This window comes from Anoplophora glabripennis, unplaced genomic scaffold (assembly GCF_000390285.2).
Source record: "Anoplophora glabripennis isolate ALB-LARVAE unplaced genomic scaffold, Agla_2.0 scaffold372, whole genome shotgun sequence".
Lineage (NCBI taxonomy): Eukaryota > Metazoa > Arthropoda > Insecta > Coleoptera > Cerambycidae > Anoplophora > Anoplophora glabripennis.
The window spans coordinates 111,638-134,147 of NW_019416460.1; the positions used below are offsets into that span (position 1 = coordinate 111,638).

The 22,510-nt window shown below is 31.0% G+C and overlaps 3 protein-coding genes across 3 annotated transcripts in view; all 3 read right to left on the minus strand.

The window, feature by feature from the left end:
* LOC108910177 (1-acyl-sn-glycerol-3-phosphate acyltransferase alpha) overlaps window positions 1-2,161 on the minus strand; it is a 35,116-nt gene extending 32,955 nt beyond the window's left edge. Inside the window, exon 1 of the mRNA XM_018714713.2 lies at window positions 1,903-2,161. The gene's annotated coding sequence lies outside the window, so the exon portion shown is untranslated. The remainder of the gene's footprint in view (window positions 1-1,902) is intronic.
* Window positions 2,162-13,372: 11,211 nt separating this feature from the next.
* Window positions 13,373-16,456, minus strand: LOC108910167 (zinc finger protein 2). The gene is made up of 3 exons (XM_018714697.1): window positions 15,990-16,456; window positions 15,150-15,345; window positions 13,373-15,003 (listed from the first exon to the last, which is right to left on the minus strand). The coding sequence occupies exons 1-3, from the start codon at window positions 16,140-16,142 to the stop codon at window positions 13,634-13,636; spliced, it is 1,719 nt and encodes a 572-aa protein (XP_018570213.1). The 5' UTR covers window positions 16,143-16,456; the 3' UTR covers window positions 13,373-13,633.
* Window positions 16,457-21,167: 4,711 nt separating this feature from the next.
* Window positions 21,168-22,510, minus strand: part of LOC108910169 (protein obstructor-E-like) — a 25,241-nt gene continuing 23,898 nt past the window's right edge. Inside the window, exon 5 of the mRNA XM_018714698.1 lies at window positions 21,168-21,526. Within this exon, the coding sequence (XP_018570214.1) occupies window positions 21,237-21,526 (290 nt within the window). The 3' untranslated portion in view covers window positions 21,168-21,236. The remainder of the gene's footprint in view (window positions 21,527-22,510) is intronic.

A 22,510-nucleotide genomic window follows, 5' to 3' on the forward strand; every position in this document is an offset into this window, starting at 1 on the left:
CAAATAAATGATCTGATTGGTTCTAATAAATTTTATTTGTCCCAATTAAATGCTTTCCTCACTATATATTTCATTCTAAAAATTTCCAGATGTTTATACATATTTCTGGATATTTTTGTTGAATATTTCGCACAGGTAAAAAGCATATTTTAATATGATTTCAGTTACGGCCTTATTGAAATAGAAAATACTGATACGCTCAATAATAATAGCTTCTAGTAGGTACCTACACTATACAGGGTGAGTCAGTTTTTTGTGGTAGGATTTTAACAGTTGAAAGAGTTTCATTTTTTAATAAGAAAAGTTCCTATAAACGTAGGTCTTAGAACGCTTCGTTTGTGAGATATAGGGTGTTGAAAACAAAACTTTTTTTAAGAATTTTTCTTAATATCTCTAAAAGACCAACATATATTGAACTGAAATTTGGTATTAATAACACATTAGTTATGGTGAATAAAACAAAGATATCTGTTATCCATTTCACACACCAGTGACGTGCCTGAGGTGAGTTACTGCCCCCTTTAAAAAAACAATTTGTACGCCCGTGGATTTTTCTGGAAAATAACATCATTTCTAAATTTTTTAATCAATTCTGAACAAAACAGCTCTCTTTCAATTTTTTATAAAATCAACGGTTCTTGGTTAAATTCATTAGGCATGAAACTGTTCCAACGATATTGGTAATTAATACATTATTGTAATAAGAGAAATATGATGGACCCTGAAAATCAACAAAAACGATTAAATGTGATAACGTTGACATAAGAACGCAAACATTGTGTAACGTGTGTGTCAATTAGTTCTTTTTTAAAGTTCTGTGTTTGTTTTTTCATGCCAAATTTCAGTTTAATATCTGTAGGTCTTTTAGAGATATTAAGAAAAATTCTTAAAAATGTTTGTTTTCTACAACACCCTATATCTCACAAACGAAGCGTTTTAAGACCTACGTTTATAGGAACCTTTCTTAGTAAAAAATGATTCTCTATCAACTGTTATTATTTATTCAATCGTTTTTGTTGATTTTCAGTGCACATCATATTTTCCTTATTAATTCACAAATGTATTAGGTACCAATATCGTTGGAACAGTTTCATGCCAAATGAATTTAACCAAAAACCGTCAATTTTATAAAAAATTGAAAGAGATCTGTTTTGTTCAGAATTGATTAAAAAATTTAGAAATTATGTTATTTTCTAGAAAAATTCACGGGCGTACGAATTATTTTTTTAAAAGGGGCAGTTACCCACCGCAGGCACGTCACTGGTGGGTGAAATGGATAACAGATATCTTTATTTTATTCACCGTAACTAATGTGTTATTAATACCAAATTTCAGTTCAATATATGTTCGTCTTTTAGAGATATTAAGAAAAATTATTAAAAAAATTGTTTTCAACACCCTAATCTCACAAACGAAGCGTTCTAAAACCTACGTTTATAGGAACTTTTCTTATTAAAAAATGAATCTCTATCAACTGTTAAAATCCTACTACAAAAAACTGACTCACCCTGTATATGTATAATATTTTGATATTTTCGACATAATTTTTATGCTTAAACCATAAGTTATACCTACTTAATTCTTGTGTAAAATATGTTGTTTTGTTTACAACTGATTTATAACATTTAATTTAATTTTAATTTAATAATTTTTATAATTTTTGGAAGAAATCATTCCGGTATTGAGTAAATTTAATGTGAGTATTATATGTATACGTGCACAAAATATATCTATTGCATTTTTGTATACAAGGTAGATAGTTGTTTAACTTCGACTTGTTAGGTATTCAATTTCATACAAAATGATGTAATCCAAAGTTCAATTAAACACAAAAGCACAAATTTTTATTCTCAAATTACACAATCTCACACAAAATTGAAATTAGTTGTGTACAGTACTTACTGCATGCGGCAAATAAATACACAATAAATAAATAAACTGCAGTTACTTCAGGCCCTTGCCCCGATTGTAAAACAAATCACAGACGAGGTTAAAGTCAACTCAACTGCCAAAAATCCACATGTTGCATGGGAACCGAACCTTACCGGTGTACCAATTACTAATACTATCACGCGACTGAATCGAGAATGGGCGAGGGAAGAGAAAAACCCGTCCAAAACCTGCGGTGCGCCTTGAATGACTGATTCGTTCTGTTCTATCCAGTTGTTCTTTGGCCGGAGTGTAGGAAGCGAACCTGAAATTCGCGACCGCTACGTTGATAGCCTGATAAAAAAATTCGCGGTATTGTGTGCTTCATCGCGGCAGGAACAGCATTTTGTTGTTTTATTTGTGCGGAGGAAATCGAAACTAAACATTTAGAGTTTAGACAATGGGAGATGCAATGATGCCTGTTTTAAGCTAGAATGGGTTTAAGGACATACTATGGACGCAGTGGCGACGCTAGGGGTGGGTCAGGGGTGGCCCAGGCCACCCCTAAAAATTTATCTGCCACCCCTAAATTACAAAAGATGCATTTGCTCAAAATCATAATAACAGACGAATTTTGCTGATATGATAAAAATGTGTTATTTTTTTTAAATACGTTAAGTTTATTTAAGTTTAAAATTGTTTTATACTAAAGATAACTTATTGTTAAATCAGAATAATTAAACTTTTTTTATTATTAGATTAAGCAGTAATAAAAATAAATATTTATCACAGTTAAATATATTGTATTCTTGTTCTTGACCACCTCTTTAAAATCATTGGCCACCCTCTGGCCACCCCTCTTATGATAAGCTGGCGTCGCCACTGTATGGACGTGTTAGGGGCATCCGTTTGCCGCATCCGAGGTCCTGGGATATCCATAAATTGTTTCGGACTATGTACACTCGACGCATGATAAAGGTTTCCAACCGAAAAGGCATACTACTTTTATAGGGGCGAGCCGGTGGACTATTAATAGGAATTTTGGGAGGCATCAATAATTAGGGGTCATATTTTTTTTGTGTAGGCATAACAAAAAATTGCAGGCCTGAAGTATATGCATTATAAAAAGAGAAGAGTATACAGGTTTTGAAATGATTTTGTCTTGCCACGTTATTTTTCTTGTCCCTGGTCCCTGAGAAAATTAATATTTTGAAATAAGAATTTGTGTCCTATTCTGCAGAAAATAGGTAGGTAGGTCATTAAGGCAACAAAATAAAAAATATTGTAAACTACAGTTTTATTATAACATACAGTTTCGGGAGGAAAGGGAAATATTTTAAGGACGTGTTCTGGAAGTGAAAATAAGTAAATAAGTTCATGACATTATGGGTCCGGAAATGTTTCCTTTCTGAGATAGATGTCGAAAGAAATTTAAAATCCTGTTTATTCTAAATATCTCGAAAACGATTAAAGATATTACACTGCCACTGTACTGTACACCAAAGCTCAGTGCAATATTTTAAATCGTTTTCGAATTATTTAGAAAAACAGGATTTTTTTAAATTTTACATCTATCAGAAAGGAAGCATTTCCGGGCCCATAATGTTATGAACTTATTTACTTATTTTGACATCATTTTATAAACAATGAAAAAACAAAACGAGTTATCACGGAAATATTATTTTTGGGGGTGAACATGAGGGTTAGTTTGCATCCGTTTCAGGCTAAAAGAAAAAATATTAGTCGTTATTAATATGTATTTACCTTTTTGAGATTAACAATGGATATTGAACATACAATAATTTAAAGAAACACACGTTTACTGACGCACGCGCATTGACAATAGCGAACGAAATAATCTATCTTTGTCATAAGCATACGAGTTGTCCACAACTTCGGTACCATGAGTGCGACAAAGCGAACGTGATTTTTTATCTTTGTCCTGGCAGTGTCGTAGGAGCTAAATAAAATTCAAAATATAAAAAGGTAATTAAATTTGTATATGTCTAAAAAACAAAAGTAAAAAAAAATTTGAAGGCAACTTTTCATTATTTTAAATAATCTATCGAATAGTATTGAAAAAAAATTGTTTTAGTTTTGTTACATTATTAAAATTAACGATTAAAGATTTGAAATTGTTATAACTTTCGTATTAAAAATTAAAAATTATATCTATTTCTTCGAAAAGAAAAGTTACATTTTTTAGAGTAGATTGAAAAAAAATTACAAAATTAATTCATTTTTCTGCTTGTTATGATTTTTTAAATTTCTGAAATTTTCTCTTAACTTCCAGCCTCCCCAACTCTGTTAATTTTAATAGTACAAGAAAAAGTCAAGAGACCATTTTTATGTAAAATTGTATGCTTTACAACTTTTATAAGAAATTCAACCGATTTCATTACGGGCACCTATGCAGTGTTCATTAATGGCGTACAGAAAAACCAGAGGCCCATTCTGTGGCAAAAATTAAGTAAATGCTGCAGGGTTTTCAAAATTAAAAAAAAAATAATTTTCTTAAATCCATTCAATCTAACTATTCTAAGTAGGTAGTAGACGTTTCGTAAGATTTATTAACTAGGATGAATCGATTTTTCTATTGTAATATAAATGCAACTCTTTTAATAGAAACAAGATAATAAAAAATGCATACGGGGTCTGCTATAAGAGTTTGCCGATTAGTCCCATTTTAAAAATGCCAATCTAAAAGGAAAGCATTTTTGTACAAACCTCGTAAAATGGCAGATGTGACGGTAAAATATTGTCACACGAGTTTAATGGGAACGCCGTTGCATATATTAAGGAGCGTAGCTCGCGTCGTAATAAATAATAATATAAGCTCCTAGATTTATTTTAGCGCGAGTACATTTTGATTCTTTAAATATTTTCTTGACATTTAATATGATTAAATACTTAAATTTTATGTAGATTGGAAATCTTTATCTTGCGTCGAGTGTACATACCCAAATAGCACAAACCTGCCGTAGATTTCCTTAGGATATCCTGTGGGTGTGGGATATACTCGTATTCCAGGGATGTAATGTACGGTTGTGGCTATGTCTATCTAGTAGCTATAAGACTTTCGAGAAATATTTTATGCTACAAATCAGGGTATGCTCTAGTCCAGGGGCATATTGTTTGTACTGTATCATGTCATCAGGTCATCAGGACAATTTGAAGATACCTGAATATTATAGCAGGCGTTAAATTTTAATCATACAAGGGATATCTTATGTTATATATCAGAAAATCCTCAGGACAGTCTGAGGATGTCTGAATAGGGACGGTTCTTAACTCCATACCAGGGAAAGGGGAAAAATTTAGGTACAAAATATTGAAAAAAAAAATCAAATAGTAGTTTCATTTTAAGTACTATTGGAATATAGGGAAAATGTGCTCAACATTATTTTTTATAATATAGTGAAAATCCATTCTTCTGCTTTTTCCGAAACAAACTTTTAAACTCTTTTAGTATGACCTCATGTATTTCGGCAACCCGCGACAAATTGTGATAATTGAAATTGTACAGATCGAATCTGACATATGACCCTTGTTTATTATTTCCATAGATACTATAGAAATGAACAACTTCAAATAAATTTTTACAAGAATTTAGAAGTATTTAAAAACAGCCAACACGTGTTTCGTAAAATAGACACACTAATGTTCTTAAATCTTACAAAAAACGATATAAAAGAATATTCTTAAATTTAAATAAAGTAAAAATTTAAAATTAGCCGTGTTATGCCTAATGAGCATGCTCGGGAAGACTAACCTCATGCACAGGTGAAATCTTGCTGATATGTCATCGCTGTCATCATTAGCGTAATTTCTCTTTTGTTTAATCTTGGCATTTTCTAGTTCTACCAAGGTTTTTTATTGTTTTTCTTGGTGCTGTACTGTGTCTGTTTATCGAGTGTTTTTTTCTTCAAGTGGTTTATTATAGACGTACTGTTAACAAGAACCAAACTTTCCTTGAATGATATCTTGTTGCGAGGCAACCTCGCTTACATGAAATTATCTTTAATGCACAAAACTGGACAAGACGACGACTAAGAAATCAGCTGTTTCGTTTTCTTTTTTTATTAGACCTTCCGAATACATGGTTAAAATTAATGGCGTTATGACTGAAACACCCTGTGTCACCCAATCTAACTTAATGCGAAAAATTTATATCAGGAAAAAGCTGCACTCAACAAAAAATAATTTAACCTGACAAAATCGTCCAATCTATTATTGTAAAAAAATCATTTAGCTTGGGGCTTTTGTTAAGTTAAATGATTTTACAATAGGTTAAATGACTTTTCGTTGGTTACAAATTTTTACGTTGGATTAGATAATACTTTGGGTAATTTTGCTTTGAGTATACGTTGAGCTAGACACTTTCCCGATGACAGAGGGGGGCAGAGGCAAACTCATAATTCAGTTTGGGACATGAAGATTTTCCGTGGACTACTCCTATATATACGGCTGTTATGAAACTTGTAGTAATGCCCCGTCCGGCACCAACATACATTTAGTGAAATTTTCATTCTAATTATTTTGTTCTAATAGCCACTCCCAAAAATGAACCTCAGCAAGATCTAATAACATTGCTATTCGTAAATTTTTTCAAACTTCATTGTGAGTTACTTTAACCTCATGTCCTCACGAAAAATTTGTCTGGTGCTAGTCGTTGTTTGTTCTTGGACAATATTAAGAATTTCTGCCTCAATTTGCCACACCTGATTTGGCGGAGCTGGTAAACCAAAATCTTCAGTTTTCCATTATCACGAGTTCGGTGAACGAAGTAAACAAATTCTGGATGTACTGGGATTTATCATATTACTATAGCATCCCGTATAAAGGCGAGAATGGCCAGGCGGAGCCGGAAAATATGTTAATCCCTGACAAGGTCAATCAATTAAAAATAAAATGTGAAATTTATAATCTACAAGTATTAACGATAAGGTGATGGCAGATTAAAAATCAGCATAGTACAAATTACTATCACCCAGTGTAATAGATATTTATTGCAAAAATAAGCACTGCCACCTGCAAGTACTTCTATATAAGTGATTACATAACTTCATGTGATACAGTGACTATACAGGGTGTTTCCGTTTTAATGAACAGGACTTCATTAGCGTATAGAGGTCATTTTAAGCAAAAGATTCTTTTGATTTACGCTGAGCTCATTCTGGAAATTTCTTGGCGTGATTCTATGCTGATTTTCGTGGTCCCAAGCATGCAGATTGTGAACATTAACTACTCCTCTTCTGGTGAAAGAGGCTTCATCAGTCCACAATAATATCTTAAAAAAAATTGGATTATTACAGAATTCAATATGAAATGACAAAATAGTTTACACGTCGGTCTTTTTGTAAAGTTTTCCTTACAAAATTAACAGTATTGAAAAAGTAGATAGAATTCTTAATAATAATAATAATATCTTTACCCCTTCTAACTATGATAATTAGCCCAGATGTCGGAGGCTTGTGCGGGAGAAGAGGCGGCATATTATTAAGCTCTATTAAACGTTCAAATGATTCTTATTCAAATATCTGTTTTGCTCCTGACTTAATAAGTTCCAAAAATTGCCCAAGTTGACTTAAAATTATTGAAAGAACAAACAGAGGTCCTGCGTTGCTATATCGCAGTCAGAGTAGACAAGGAGATTGGACACGTTCGACCTGACACCTCAATTTATTTTTACTATTTTTCCTTTCTCAATAATTAAGACATTTGACTAATTTGCCTTCAGTTTTTCCTTAACTGAATTATTCTTAAAGTATAAGAGGATACTGGTAAAAATATTGTTGCCTAATTTTTCATAAGATTTATGCAATCAACTCGGTAGTCTATATAGTATGTCGAAAAACAGTTTTGTGGGGTTTATATCAATGAAAAATTAACCGAATCAAAAAAAAAATAAATAAATAATTGTTTCCACTCTACATGAATTATATTACGGTGGCTTGCGATGAAATTTCTCATACTTATATATTATCGCGGTTGTTGCTTTTATACTTAATTATTTAGATAAAAGGTTTATAAATCTGAAAATGGTTTATCGACTTTCGTATTTACAATAATCCAAACATAAAAGTGCTGCATTACAATTAAATATTATAATATATAATATAGTTACATCTTTCCTTTGACATACATCAATTCTTAAAATATACAATTAATTATACAATTCTTTGTGCTCATTAGCTGCATATGCAAATAATTTTTTAATTTTTTTTGTTCCTATTCTAAGTGCATTGAATATCATTACCATTATTGCTAGTAGTTTTATAAGCTACTCTGTATATGTAATGATAATCACTGAGTTCTGTACTTCTTGATGTTAATGTCTCCATCTGTTGGTTGGTTAGCTTAGTTTGGAGCAGCCCTGCATCAACCTAACTAACACTATATAAAAATCTATTATCACAGGATACGATATTTTTCTCAATGGGCTCCGCAAACTATCACACTCTTTGATATTTAATTTTTAAATTAAATCTCACATTTTCAGGATGTATATAAAACGCTATTGATGTTAACAATATATGGCAAATTACTCTTAACAATCTTAACAAAGCGACAATGGAATTCCTTTGCATTACTTACGTCACCATAGCGAATTTTAACAGGTATGCAGTCATTCATTAACTTAAACTGTATGCATATCACAGAAACAGCAGTAGAAATTCAGTTGAAATATAAATTGTTTCCAACCATAAATTTTGATTTTTTTCGAGACGTTCTGAAAAGACAAAAGGCGAGATAAAAGGCGGCCATCAGCATCATCATCAGCTTAAAAATTTACGGTTTAAAACTAATGTTAAATATTAGTTTCTTAATCTTTATATCATTTTAGTTTTAATCTGTAAAGCAATATTAACAAATTCAAAACATTTTCTTTTAAAAATTTGATCAAATGGAGTTAAACAAAGTTCTTCTATATCAGAAATCTAATATTAAAATACTTATGTTTTTTAAAGCCAAATTTAGTAAGGATAAAATATTGGTTTGTTAAAAAAAAACTATTCATATTATGTGTATAGATATAGATATTGATATGAATAGATAAATTTTACAAAAATTTTTGTAAAATCCTTATAGTTTCCAAGAAAAAATTATTGTATTTTGTATGTATTTTCAACCCTTACATCGCTGGGCTACTGTAGTCGTCTTTCGCGTTGTGCGGTGTGCGCAATGCGCTCCCTCTCCACGTGGCCCCAGACGATTTCGAATACTGAAATCCGATTTTAGTATTAACATTTTTGCGATAGTGTTTACATTAGTTTTTCAAGTGTCAAAAATTACGTGTATAGTAACACGGAGTTGATAGATATTGTTTTAATTTATGGTGAAGCAAGATAACATTTTTGTTATGGTGAAGCATTTGTGTTATGGTGAAGCAAGACAACATTTGTATTACATAGTTTGTGTCGTGGAAACTGGGTAAGATGGCCCAAATGTGTTTTCACTTCGGTGGACAAAATTTTGAACAGTTGCAACATCGGGTATTTCAAATTATTTTATTAATTAAACTTTGTCGCCGTGTCGGTCGCTGACTGCATACCTGCCTCGCGTAAGGTCAGGTTTTACAGTGGTCCAGTTTCCAGTGTCGTGTAGAAGTGTATTTTTAAATCATTTTCGAATTGCCTTTTTTAATTTTTGTAAGAGTCCGCTATACATTCAAAATTTTTTGGATAAGTTCTAAATCACACTGTATTGAGATAATGATAAAACAAGTAGATACATCTAGCCTAACGCTAGACTTTAATTTTTCACATTGAAAGATCACGGAGAATATGTAAACATCAGAAAATGTACCTTTCCCGTTTTCTGTTCAGCAAATTTGTAAATATGCTGAATAATTGTGTTAATTTCCTAAAATTATTCCGCAGAGTGTGATTATGTTGGTAGTACCATACACGATTTTCTACATATTCTTCAAGCGCGCAAAATTCGGGTGACGTAAGATAAACATATACGAGGTAAAAATATGATTTATTTTTCCTCATATAATTGGTAGAGTGAAGAGATATTTGTTTCTAACTTACTTAAATTTTCTAAAATGCTGGACAAAAAATTGCGCATACAAACGCCCTCCTTAATAAAATATGGGAAAAAAAGATTTATTTCTATTATCTGTTTTTTACGTGTTCATCTGAGTCAAAGGTAATTAGAGAACAATGAAAATACACGATACTTTGAATAATTACAATCATTTAACTACTTCGGTAAACAAGGAAGGGGTTTTGGAATAAGCAAAATGCCCCCAACTCCCCTTTAAAAAATTAAGGGTTGCAAACGCCAACCCAAAAAGGGTAAAATTTGAGGATGAAATTTTTACGTTGCAAGATGTCATTTCAGAATTTAATTCATTCAATAATAATTGAGATACTGAATTTATTCTATTTGGCTGTTCCACACTGTATATTGTATTAGAATCACTTATGTTCTACAACTCGCAGGGGACTATTAATGATATTGACTTGAACAATAATGTTGACATTAGGATGAGTGTTATTACTAGGAATATACTATTACATAAACCCCCTTACATACGCCATCCAGGTTATATTGTTATTTACAATTAAATTACATACTAGCTTACTTAAATATTATATATATTTTTGATATCTGAAGTAGGTATTACAAAAGACATTCCTTCTAACCGAGTATCAAAATAAATATGTATTTCCTAATACATATTCCTTAATGAAGTTAATAAATTATTTAAAATTTACGACTTTAAAATAAGTTATTTTAAATCTCAATTTAGCTTCTTTTTGAATTTTAATATTGTATCGTTATGAAAAATTCCTTGGGCCATTTAGCATCTAATATTTGACAATCAGGGTTTATATAATAAGTACGTATAATGTGTAACAAACTCCAGAAATATTAAATGTGATATAAATATATATATAACGAATAAGTTGAGTTTTGAGTCGATTTTTATTTTTTCCTTGATTTTTTTTTATGAATAAAGTGGGGATCTCGATTTTAGAAAGATATAATTTTAACTGAAGATATGAATAAGTTCCCTCTGTCTATAGAAAAATAAATTTATTATTATTATCATTGGGGTATTAATATATTCAGAAAAACAAACTCTGGAATTCTAATGAAAAAATTAGGGACTGTTAAATTTTTTAGTTTTTGTTCTGACGCACTTAATTTTCCAGGGTTTTGTTAGAGTATAATAAAATTCATTTACTGGGTAATTGATACCTTTGAAGTGTAGCATAAAAGATCAATTGATGTTGAGTTTACATGCTTTCGAAGTATTTTTGGGATATTTTATTTAAGAAACGCGTATTTTTATGCAGCACAGTTTACACCTACGCATAGGTGGAAAAATTGAAAGTTGCCTTTGCAATACTTACGTTTTATATAAAAATAGTAAACAATTAATATTCTAATTATTAACATATTGCATAAAATTACATTCAGAAGAAAAAAAACTACTTCAATAGTCAGTGCTTAGGTATTATGACAATTCAAAAAAGGAATAAGCATTGATAAATTACCTACGTTTTTTTCTTCAGGTATTATTTAGTAAATTGGATTAGGTATAATGCACATTTGTTCAAGGTAATTTAAAAAATATATATAATAATAATAAAAGGTTTACTTCCAACAGGTAAATTATTCAATTTTCAGAAACCTATAAAAGATAATTCAGGTAACTTTAACATACAATTAAAGATTTTGACATAAAAGGTGCAGAGGCATTTTTTCAATACATGAATTCACTAATTATATATTTTTCACTACGTAATTTACACAAAAATGTTGTCCAGAAACCAGAACTTTTTAACAAAAAGGGTAAACAAAGAATACTCTCCACAGCAGCACTGATTTTATTTGTTAATTTCTTTATTGATTGCAGTAGGTATGCTTTGTGTTGTGATGATATCAAAGTACATACATAAAAAAATTGAATTTTTGGGGTATAAACCAAAGTTGTGTTTATTTTAATGAAATACCCTGTATATTTGACGTTTTTTGAAATTATTCGTTTTTTTCTTATGACAATACCTGCATATCACATATTAATACCATCAATGAGGTGGAGTCATGGAGCATTGGCTTTTGTCAAAAACAAAACAGTCAAATATCTTCAGTAAATTTAACAGAGGAAGAGCATAGACAAGCAATAGTTCCATGGCAATCTTTTTGCCTATTGTGGAGGATCAGTAAATAAACCAAAATAGTGTGCATACTGTCAAAGCAAATATACGATTTGTGTTGATTGTTGTAACTATAAAAAACGGAGGATTTAAAAAAGTCGTCAAATATAACGGTATTTTATTTAAAGAAAAAAGTTTGGTTTACCTATATTTCAGCAATGCAACATTTAATTGTTTTTTATGTACAGCGTGGATTCACTATATTTTGACCCCCCCCCCCATTAAGTTTTCTGTTTTAAGAGTTATAAAAGTGAAATACAAAAGTTGCACGATTTTTTATGAAATTTTCGAAAATGATAGTTGAAAAACAAATGAAGTCCAAACAAAATGGCCGCGGATGTTTACTTTGTTAATTTAAATGGAATACCCTGTATATTTTTACATATTTGGAGAGAACGTTCCCTGTCGAGCATAGTCATATAGGGTTTGTTGGGTCCATCTCTAACAATAAGTGAGATAATAATAAAAAACGAAAAGAACGTTTTTTATTAAGAAAATAAGACATGTAAGGATTTAGATTTAGTTGTAATATATTTTGACATATCTGACATTGATATAGTTTAAAATACGAATAGGTATTTTAACTAAATCTCCTTACTTAGACCGTGAGAGGCCTATTTACTCATGGACAATGTATATGGTAGGCCGTGGCAGTGTCAGGTAATGTTATGAACAACATTGTTATGGTTTGACAGTTTGTATTATTATTTAAATATGCAAAAATATACAGGGTGTTCCATTTAAATTAACAAAGTTAATATCTGCGGCCATTTTATTTGGACTTCATTTGTTTTTCTATTATCATTTTGGAAAAATTCATAAAAAAATTGTACAACTTTTGTATTTCACATTTTTTGATAACTTTTAAAACAAAAAATTAAAAGGGGGGAAAAAATATAGTGAATCACCCTGTACTAGCCTGATATCAAGGCTTTCATTTGGTCTTTGCTATTTTTTCTAAATAAAGAAGTACAGAAGAATGTAATGTAAATGATGTTATACACGTAAAGAAAAATTCTAAAAGCACAACTGCTCGTGGTTTGGTTGTTAATAGTAATAATTTTAGGAATTTGAGGTCGACTCCTTTAGACTACTCAAAACACCATAACAACATAAACAAGCATATGGTTGCAGTTTCTGCAGCTGAAATATGATTCTTATATACAATTTGGCTCTTAATTATTGCCTTTAGATTGATTAATATGTATTTGTTTTATATTTTTTATAATTTCATGTGCTGCTTCTTTAGATCACATGAATTATTTTTAATTTTTGTACTAAGGTGGAAAAGAACGATAAAGCAATATGCAAAAATATTTATTTGAATTTAAAGTGCTACAGATATTCTTTTTAATTGCATCGTTTTAAAATATATTTGTACAACTTTTCAAATTTGGAATTTCTCTGTACTTTTTAAATATAGCATTAGTTTCAAATGTATGTACTGTGACAAATTCGCAAAAATGAAAAGAAAAAATATCTGTACAATCTACATTATCATGATAGTGTGTTTATTTACATAAGGCATCACACAGGTTTATAGTAAACGGAAAAGTAAAAATCTAACAAAATAACTTATGTCGGTACTACGTAAAAGAATTATTCTCGACTTCTTCCTCCTTAACCGCGTGGGCTGCATGTGTCTTCATATGCTGCTGCAGACTGTCTCTTCGATTGAATGTTGACCCGCACAGGGTGCAGTTGAAGTTTTTATTTAAGTCGTGTATTCGCATGTGTCGGATGAGTTTGTCTTTCCTTCCGAATCCCTTATTACACCGAGGACACTTGAACGGTTTCATACCGGAATGGGTGGCTATGTGCCTGTCTAATTCCCTCTTCCTTATGAAAGTTTTGTTACAGATGTGACAACTGAATGGTCGAATGCCCGAATGGTTATTTTCGTGAACGTGTAAATTTTCAATTTTGGAAAATCGTTTGGGGCACTGTGGGCATTTGTAAGGTTTGAGCTCTGCGGTGGGTACTGACTCTTGTAAGTCACCTCTGAAGCTCTCGCCGGTAATGTGTTCAGGTACTTGTTGATATAGTTTAGGGTCCGCATCTAAGTCTTCCAGTTTTATGTGGTCGGAGAGTACTGTTTCGTTCTCATTATTTTGATGTTCCGTTTCAGAGTTGTTTTCCCTCTGCGGGGTGGCCCCGGTACTAAAATTGTTGTGATTGAATGGGTCCAGAGTAATAACCATGTTTTCTGATCCTTCTTGTTTCTCTTCATCATTGTGTTCATTGTTTTGGGTCGAGTAAATCGAGAGGTTCTCCCTCATCATTTGCAGCTCTTGCGACTTATCTTCAGCGTTCTCTTGTGGGAAATGCCTCTTTTCGTGCCTTAAAAGTTTATCCCTTCTACCAAAACTTAAATGACAGTAATTGCAGCTAAACGGTTTCTGTCCGGAATGTATAATGGCATGCCTGGTAAGATCACCTTTAGAGGTGAACGTTTTGGGACATTTCGGGCAAACGAAAGGCTTTGTTCCTGAATGTATTCTCATGTGCTTGGATAAATTCGTATTTCGAGAGAACGACTTGTAGCAGATATTACAGGTATACGGTTTGACTCCAGTATGAACAATTGTATGCTTTCTTAGGTCCGACCTTCTAGCAAACGTTCTATCACATTGGGGGCAGTTGTAGGGTTTGTCATTTTTGTGGACACTTTTCAAGTGAGCTGAAAACAGCAGTCGATCTGCAAAGCTCATGTAACAAGTGCCACAACTATAAGGAGTTTCACTGTTGTGTGTATTTATTTCATGGTTTAAGCATTCTGTGCTATCGGTGAATGCGTGATCACAGAATTTACACATAGAAACTCCTCTACCTTCGTGTTCTATGTCATTAGTCTCTCCATTTTCATTATCACTTTGTATCTCTTTGTCACTTTCATAATCTGACTCGTAATCGTAGGCTGATGGGTCCACTACCATCACAACGTCTTCGTCATTACCTGAAAATATCTAGCTTTACTAAACACATTAAGAAAATAAAGTGAATTTATAATAATTTAAAGAACCGTTAATATTTTTGTGAATCAAATAATGTATCAAAGGTACAGAATGTTGTTAATATATATAAGAATATTTAATTAATTACCATTTGCTAGTTGTTCATATAACGGCAAATGTGAGGTGTTGCTTGGTTCAGATCCATTTTCCTTATTAATAACTCCATTGATTTGCCGAAGAGTGGCGTCGGACATAAAACACAATTGCCTAAATTCCAAACAAAACTCGATTTTAAACAAGCAACGATGGCATATCACGTTGGGCAAACCATCTCCATGTGATATCTACGGAAAAAAATTATAAAATTATTACAATACAGTTTATTATTTATTAAGTAATACATTTATAATAAAGATGCATGTATGGCCATGCTGTGACATTTAAATTTAACTAATTATTTAAGAAAATTTAATGTTTTCAAAATAATTTTGAATGTACATTTTTTGAATATTGCGCCAGATTCCAGTTATTTTCTGCGCCAGAACCTATTGAGCAAATCCGTAACTAAGGTGCTGTTGCCAAATGTTTTCATACTTCAACTCTAAGTATTATTTTCTTATATTTACAAAATAAAAACATGTCATCAATTGTATACAAGAAAGTTTACAATGTTTTTCTTCAGATGAATAAAAATGATGTAATACTTAAAACAAGAAAATTTATTGAAAATATCGATGCAGCAACTGGCAATACTGTATGACTTTTAATTTTACCGCAAAACATCGACTATCGATAAAACAGGAAATTTCGCGATTTAATTGAAGTTTTGTTATTTTTCGGTATTTTGAGCGTGGATTTTGCATTGAGTGGTTATTTTTACGATGATAAATTAATCTAATTTTGATACTGTAAATGCAAAACGTGAATGCAGAATTTTCTGCAAGTTACGTCAAATTTGCCACATCGAAAATGTCAATAGATAGCTTACCTGTAGTGCAGTGCAATCGATAATTTTCTTGTAAATACTCTTATCTTTGCCTTGGATGTGATTGAATATGCCCAACATGAACCCATCTTTCTGCAAGCACAGTCTGCAAATAGTTGCATAACTTCGCCAGGTTTCCGCCGGATTCACGTTCATTTTGCATCCATCAACGGGTCAAAACTTCGAAAGGTGTCTAGCAGTAGTGTATTTAGTTTTTTTTCTAAATATCCGCTTGGCAACGGCACTATATGATATTGTAAATATGTGGGGCACCGCCTCGGTGTTGACTCGAACTGAGACCAAACGAAGGGCGTCTCTGCTAGACTTGCGCGTGGCCCCCTTTGGTTGGAGCTCCCGGGAGAAGTATGCAGCTGTCTTACTGGCGGCCGGTTCGAATAGTGTACCTGGGGCCTCCGTGGGTTCCTTTTCATAGTATTTTGACCTTTTGTCATCTTTATGGCAGGGAGACATTAGTGCAACTTTACTGTCGGCCTTAATTACATTTAAAGGGAATTACCTGTGTAAATTTACTTTATTTTTAATTAATAGTTCACTTAATAGGTACACAACAATTAAAAAATATTTAATCCAGGCACTTTATTATATTTTTTTTGTAGTATCCCAAGTAGTCTCTTCTTACCTTATTTCTGACATAAAAAAGTATTTGGAATGAAATGAATTTTATATAGGTATAAGGACGAGGGGGTAGATATCTTAAAAAAAATTCAGTGTTCACTTAAAATGACGAATTATAAATTGTGAGGTTACAATGAATGGAATTTATTTCCAAAATAGGTATGTACATGTATAAAAAATGTCTAAATTTAGAAGTCGCATCTCAAAATTGCAAAAATAAAAACAGAATCTTGTAATTTTTGATATTTTTGGTGAAATGTAATATGAAATATTATGTACTTTACTGCACACCATTTTGAACAGTTATACCAAAATCATGCCTAAACTACTTTGTGTGTCATAGGAATGAGATCCTCAATCACAATATTTCAAAAATTCTACATCTACATATCATCTGTTTAAATACCTGCATCCATCTATTTCTGTGGTATCTACCTACTATACCTACCTACAAATTTAATTTAATGTATTTGTACTTTTGAGTACAAAATATTTATTCCTCATAGTAATTGATATAATACGTACCTGTATCTTTTTTATACCTATCCTATTTACTTTATACAGGGTGAGTCAGTTTTTTGTGGTAGGATTTTAACAGTTGATAGAGATTCATTTTTTAATAAGAAAAGTTCCTATAAACGTAGGTCTTAGAACGCTTCGTTTGTGAGATATAGGGTGTTGAAAACAAACTTTTTTTAAGAATTTTTCTTAATATCTCAAAAAGACCAACATATATTGAACTGAAATTTGGTATTAATTACACATTAGTTATGGTGAATAAAATAAAGATATCTGTAATCCATTTCACCCACCAGTGAGGTGGGTAATTGCCCCCTTTAAAAAAATAATTCGTACGCCCGTGAATTTTTCTGGAAAATAACATAATTTTTAAATTTTTTAATCAATTCTGAACAAAATAGATCTCTCAATTTTTTATAAAATTAACGGTTTTTGGTTAAATTCATTTGGCATGAAACCATATCGGTACCTAATACATTTATTTTGTGAATCAATAAGAAAAATATGATTGAAACGATTGAATGAATAATAACAGTTGATAGAGAATCATTTTTAATAAGAAAAGTTCCTATAAACATAGATCTTAAAACGCTTCGTTTGTGAGATATAGGTGTAGAAAACAAACATTTTTAAGAATTATCTCTAAAAGACCAACAGATATTAAACTGAAATTTGGCAGGAAAAAACAAATGTTGATTTTCAGGGGTACATCATATTTTTCTTATTACAAATGTATTACCAATATCGTTGGAACAGTTTCATGCCAAATGAATTTAACCAAAAACCGTTAATTTTATAAAAAATTTAAAGAGCTGTTTTGTTCAGAATTGATTAAAAAATTTAAAAATGATGTTATTTTCCAGAAAAATCCACGGGTGTACGAATTGTTTTTTTAAAGGGGGCAGTAACCCACCTCAGGCACGTCACTGGTGTGTGAAATGGATAACAGATATCTTTGTTTTATTCACCATAACTAATGTGTTATTAATACCAAATTTCAGTTCAATATATGCTGATCTTTTAGAGATATTAAGAAAAATTCTTAAAAAAAGTTTGTTTTCAACACCCTATATCTCACAAACGAAGCGTTCTAAGACCTACGTTTATAGGAACTTTTCTTATTGAAAAATGATTCTCTATCGACTGTTAAAATCCTACTACAAAAAACTGACTCACCCTGTATTTTTATCATATGGATAAAAAATTCTAATTTTTTTTTCAATTTACTGAAGCAAATACATCCAAATGTTCTGACGTTGACTTGACTATCATTTTATCTCTAATATTTTTGAGATAAAATCTTTTTTTATAGAGCAAACATTTGTTTCCAATAAAAAAATGCATTTGTGTAAATAAATTATGTTATCTACATGATTTATAATTATCAGAGGCGGTTGGTGAAAATTAGTCATATTTTGATAACGAGAACTAAGCACACCGGTTTTAGACGTCTAAATAAAGAATTTTTGCAAAATAAAATATTAAAATAGGGGTTGCCGAACTGGAGAGAAAAGGTGTGCAAACTACTTTTTTTAATAATCAACTCGTAAATATAAACACGATTTTTTTTTATTGAAAATTTAATTTCGTGAAAGATATAAAAACTTTGCACACAAATTGCATTTGAAATTTTTTCAACACGAAATTCTCTAAGTAGACCTAGAAATACTCGTAACCATTTAAAAAAAAAACAGTATGTCTTGCATATTTCAATTGATCGAATGATTGTGTATCTTTTATACCTGTTAATATTTTATACTGACAAAATTTTTACAGTAAATTACCAAATTTACACACTTCAAAAATTGTTTATTATAACCAAACCAACTGAATAATGACGTTAAAATTTTTTAGTCCACTCATATGAATGTAAAAATATTGTTATAATTGCATTAAAAAAATTCTTTGTACAAACACATTTATGAAGGCATATTTTATATAAGGGCTTGAAATTATTCGCCGAATTTTTGACATATTTTTATTTTTAAAATTGTAATGTTCTCAGCAAATTTTATACTTATTTTTTTGTTGAGGCATTTTTATTAATGTTGTAACACCAAAATATTAATTTAAAAATAATACCTGGTTATCAATATAAATTCAACATATAAGTATCTATTATCTACATATTTCCAAATTACTTATACAAATTATAAATATTTCAGCTTGCAAGTAATTAGGTGATTAGATATATTTGGATAATTAAATTTCCTGAGTCACCCTTTTTGTAGTTATATATATATANCTGCGCTACGTATGTGGTCTGGTAACGCCGTATGGATACGTATATATATATATATACATAACTCATTCAGATTAAATATGTACATATTAATTTAGAAGCAATTAGGATTGACAAAAAAATAATAATTTTAGGATTGTGACCGACATATAAGTTTAGGGCAATCTAGCTGTAATTTATCCTAAAACTAGTAACTATTCAGCTTAGTCCAGATTGCATACTTTTGCACGCAAACATACAAAAACAAGTATAAAACCTGCAAATTGTGTAAAAACTGTTTGGAAAGATTTGTGTAAAAACATTTATACATATAAATTCATCTGTATTGAAATATTAAATTTTGTATTTTGAATGGCCATAAAGGACCGATTTTTTTAATTAAAATTTAATGAAATTAATGAAAATGAGTATTCTCAAGAAATTTCGGATTTCAGCATCATAATTTATTTTTTTTCTTTATTTTTTTGGATACTTGTGAAAACATTTTTAAAGTTAGTGAGATAAAATAATTTTGCCTAACCAAAAAATCACACTGAAAAAAGCAGACAAATACAAAATATAGTACAAAAAACACGTCACTTTGTTTCGCGCACTCTAAAAAGTTATTGACTTTTCGAAAATCTAACTGTTGTGTGTCTTCTGAATTTTTTTTGACTTTTCGTTTTAGTTGCTTAGACAGTTTAAATGTGTCCATATTTTCCGGTACTGTATCGGAAAAATTAAGGAAATAGGTAACAAATTTGATATTAGAACAGTTTTTCGGACGCAACACATATTATTACATATTCCATTTTAAAATGAGTAATTAAAGAAAAAACAATCATTTATGTTGCTGATATTTATTATATAATTTTAAACATGAAATGATATTAATGAAATTCAATCAATGAGATATTTAACATTGCTTATTCTTAACTAATTTATCAGTATCTGCCCCAATAGTGTCGTTGAAATTCTCAACTCAAGGTGATTCTAGTCCTTGCCTTTTGCCTTGGGTTTCACATTTTTCATTCGAGAAAATGGCTGCTCACATAGATATGTTGTGCCAAAAAGCGATGTAATTTCTCTGATTTTTGGAAAGTTTGAAATGGGGACGTATTTAGAATAGAATTCGAGCTATTTCAATTTATCTTTAAAAGTAGAGTTACACTGTAACTTTATCAATTCGATCTAACTTCTTACTTCTTCAGGGACATCTTCGACAGAAACACTGAATGACCGAGCAAACAAATTCTGGCACTTTTCGTTTTCCCGGAAATCGATAAGATAAAATAAATTTAATTAACCAAGTTATTATCGGCCTGCCAAGGAAGCTTCCACGAGCCGCGTGTTGAAGATCTTTGTACTTTGTAGCTAATGTACTTTGGTATATATCAGATTCATAACATTTTCTGATGTGGTAAAACTTTTATTCAGAGGCAACCAAAGAAACAATTCGTTAAAAGTTTCGTTTTCAGGCAATTGTTTTTGGTTTTGTATTTGAAAATTGTTTGTAGAACTGGACTAGGCTTCGGAAAGTGATGGTATACATGAATTTTTTAAAAAATATGGAGGTACCAAGTTATTTTATTCCATTTAAACAAACGTTCTAAATAGGCAACTAAAATAATTGTCATCAGTTTATTATGGTAACATAGAAGGTCTTGAAACATTTCATATTCCTCGATTTTATCAATTGTTACTTCGATGTCTTCATAAAACAGCTTAGATAATTTTTTATTATTACTTGCTCTTATGGTCATTGAAAGAAGTCTTTGCACAAAAATAACGGACTCAAGACAATATACTAGATAAAAACAAAATAAACTTTATTAATAAACTGATATGTACAGAAATTACATAGTATGCCCAATCTAACCGTTAAATCTAGAAGTGGGTAGTTTAGTAGGAGTTCCTCTGAACTGAATTTGTGGCTGGGTCTGGAATTGTCCAGGCAGTGCGCATCCTGTTACATTTTCTATACCATCACAGGCGTTGATGAGGTCGTTGAAAGCTTTGCCTTCTCCACAGTTGTACAAGCGAGGGCGGTTTTCAATGCAGATGAAATACCTCTGGCAATCGTTGGGAGAACGGAAGTACCGGTACTCTTCTTGTCCTAATCCAAATTGTCTAGCATCTGGGGGACAAGTGAAGCCGAGGTATGCTGGAGAAGGAAGAAGGATTACAAATAAAATCGGTAAAATTTATACATTTCTTTGTATCAGACCGAACCCTAAGAACTATACTTAGTCCAAAATATCATCATTGTAAAATGTAGTACGGATTCAAAAAGTCAGTAAGTCAGGGAATTCCAAAGGAAAAGTAAAAATCGCGTGATAATCTTTACCTAGTTCAGTTACTCAGGGTTTTTACCTCCGAATTCTTTATAACTGAACCGATTGACGTGAAATTTTGACTGAATGTGGGGAATGTCTCAAGGAACAAAACTTATATAGTGCCGAAGTATGCTTTTGCCCTGGGGGTGGTTCCCACCCGTTCTTGGGGGTGGAATTTTTTACGCCTAAAATAACCACAGGAATCGATAGAGGAGTAAATTTTAAGTAACAAATGTTATATAAAGTTTTTTGGATAATCCAATACTTTCCGAGTAATTCGTCATTGAAAATGTTGATTTTTTACTGAAAAAGTGCTTGTTTTCGGACAGTTTTTTGCAAATAACTCTGAAACCATTGGATTTAACGAAAAAGTTGTAATGAACAAAAAGAAAGGTAATAAAAAACAAATCTAATGGCATTATTTTGTTTTTCTTTAATTGCAATATAAACCGACTTATGGATTTTTAAACATTATTATATGTTATAGCTAAAAACTAAATTGGAACCGGTTAACGTTAAATAACGCCAAAACCATAAATATTAGGAAAAAAACTGTTTGAACCTTTTTTAAAGTACTTTGAAAAACCTTTAAAATGTGCTATTTTAAAACTCTTTAGAATCAAAATTAACGGAAATATGATCGAAATAACATGATAGTCTCATTTTTTTAAAGAAAAAATTAATAAACAAATCAGTGCCTTTGGTGACAGAATTAAAATTAAATGCAATCCATTTACAGATTTCTTCATTTATGTTCTAAGAATATGTTCTGGGTCTTTGGCTGACTTACAAAGCATGATTTCGAAAAAAAA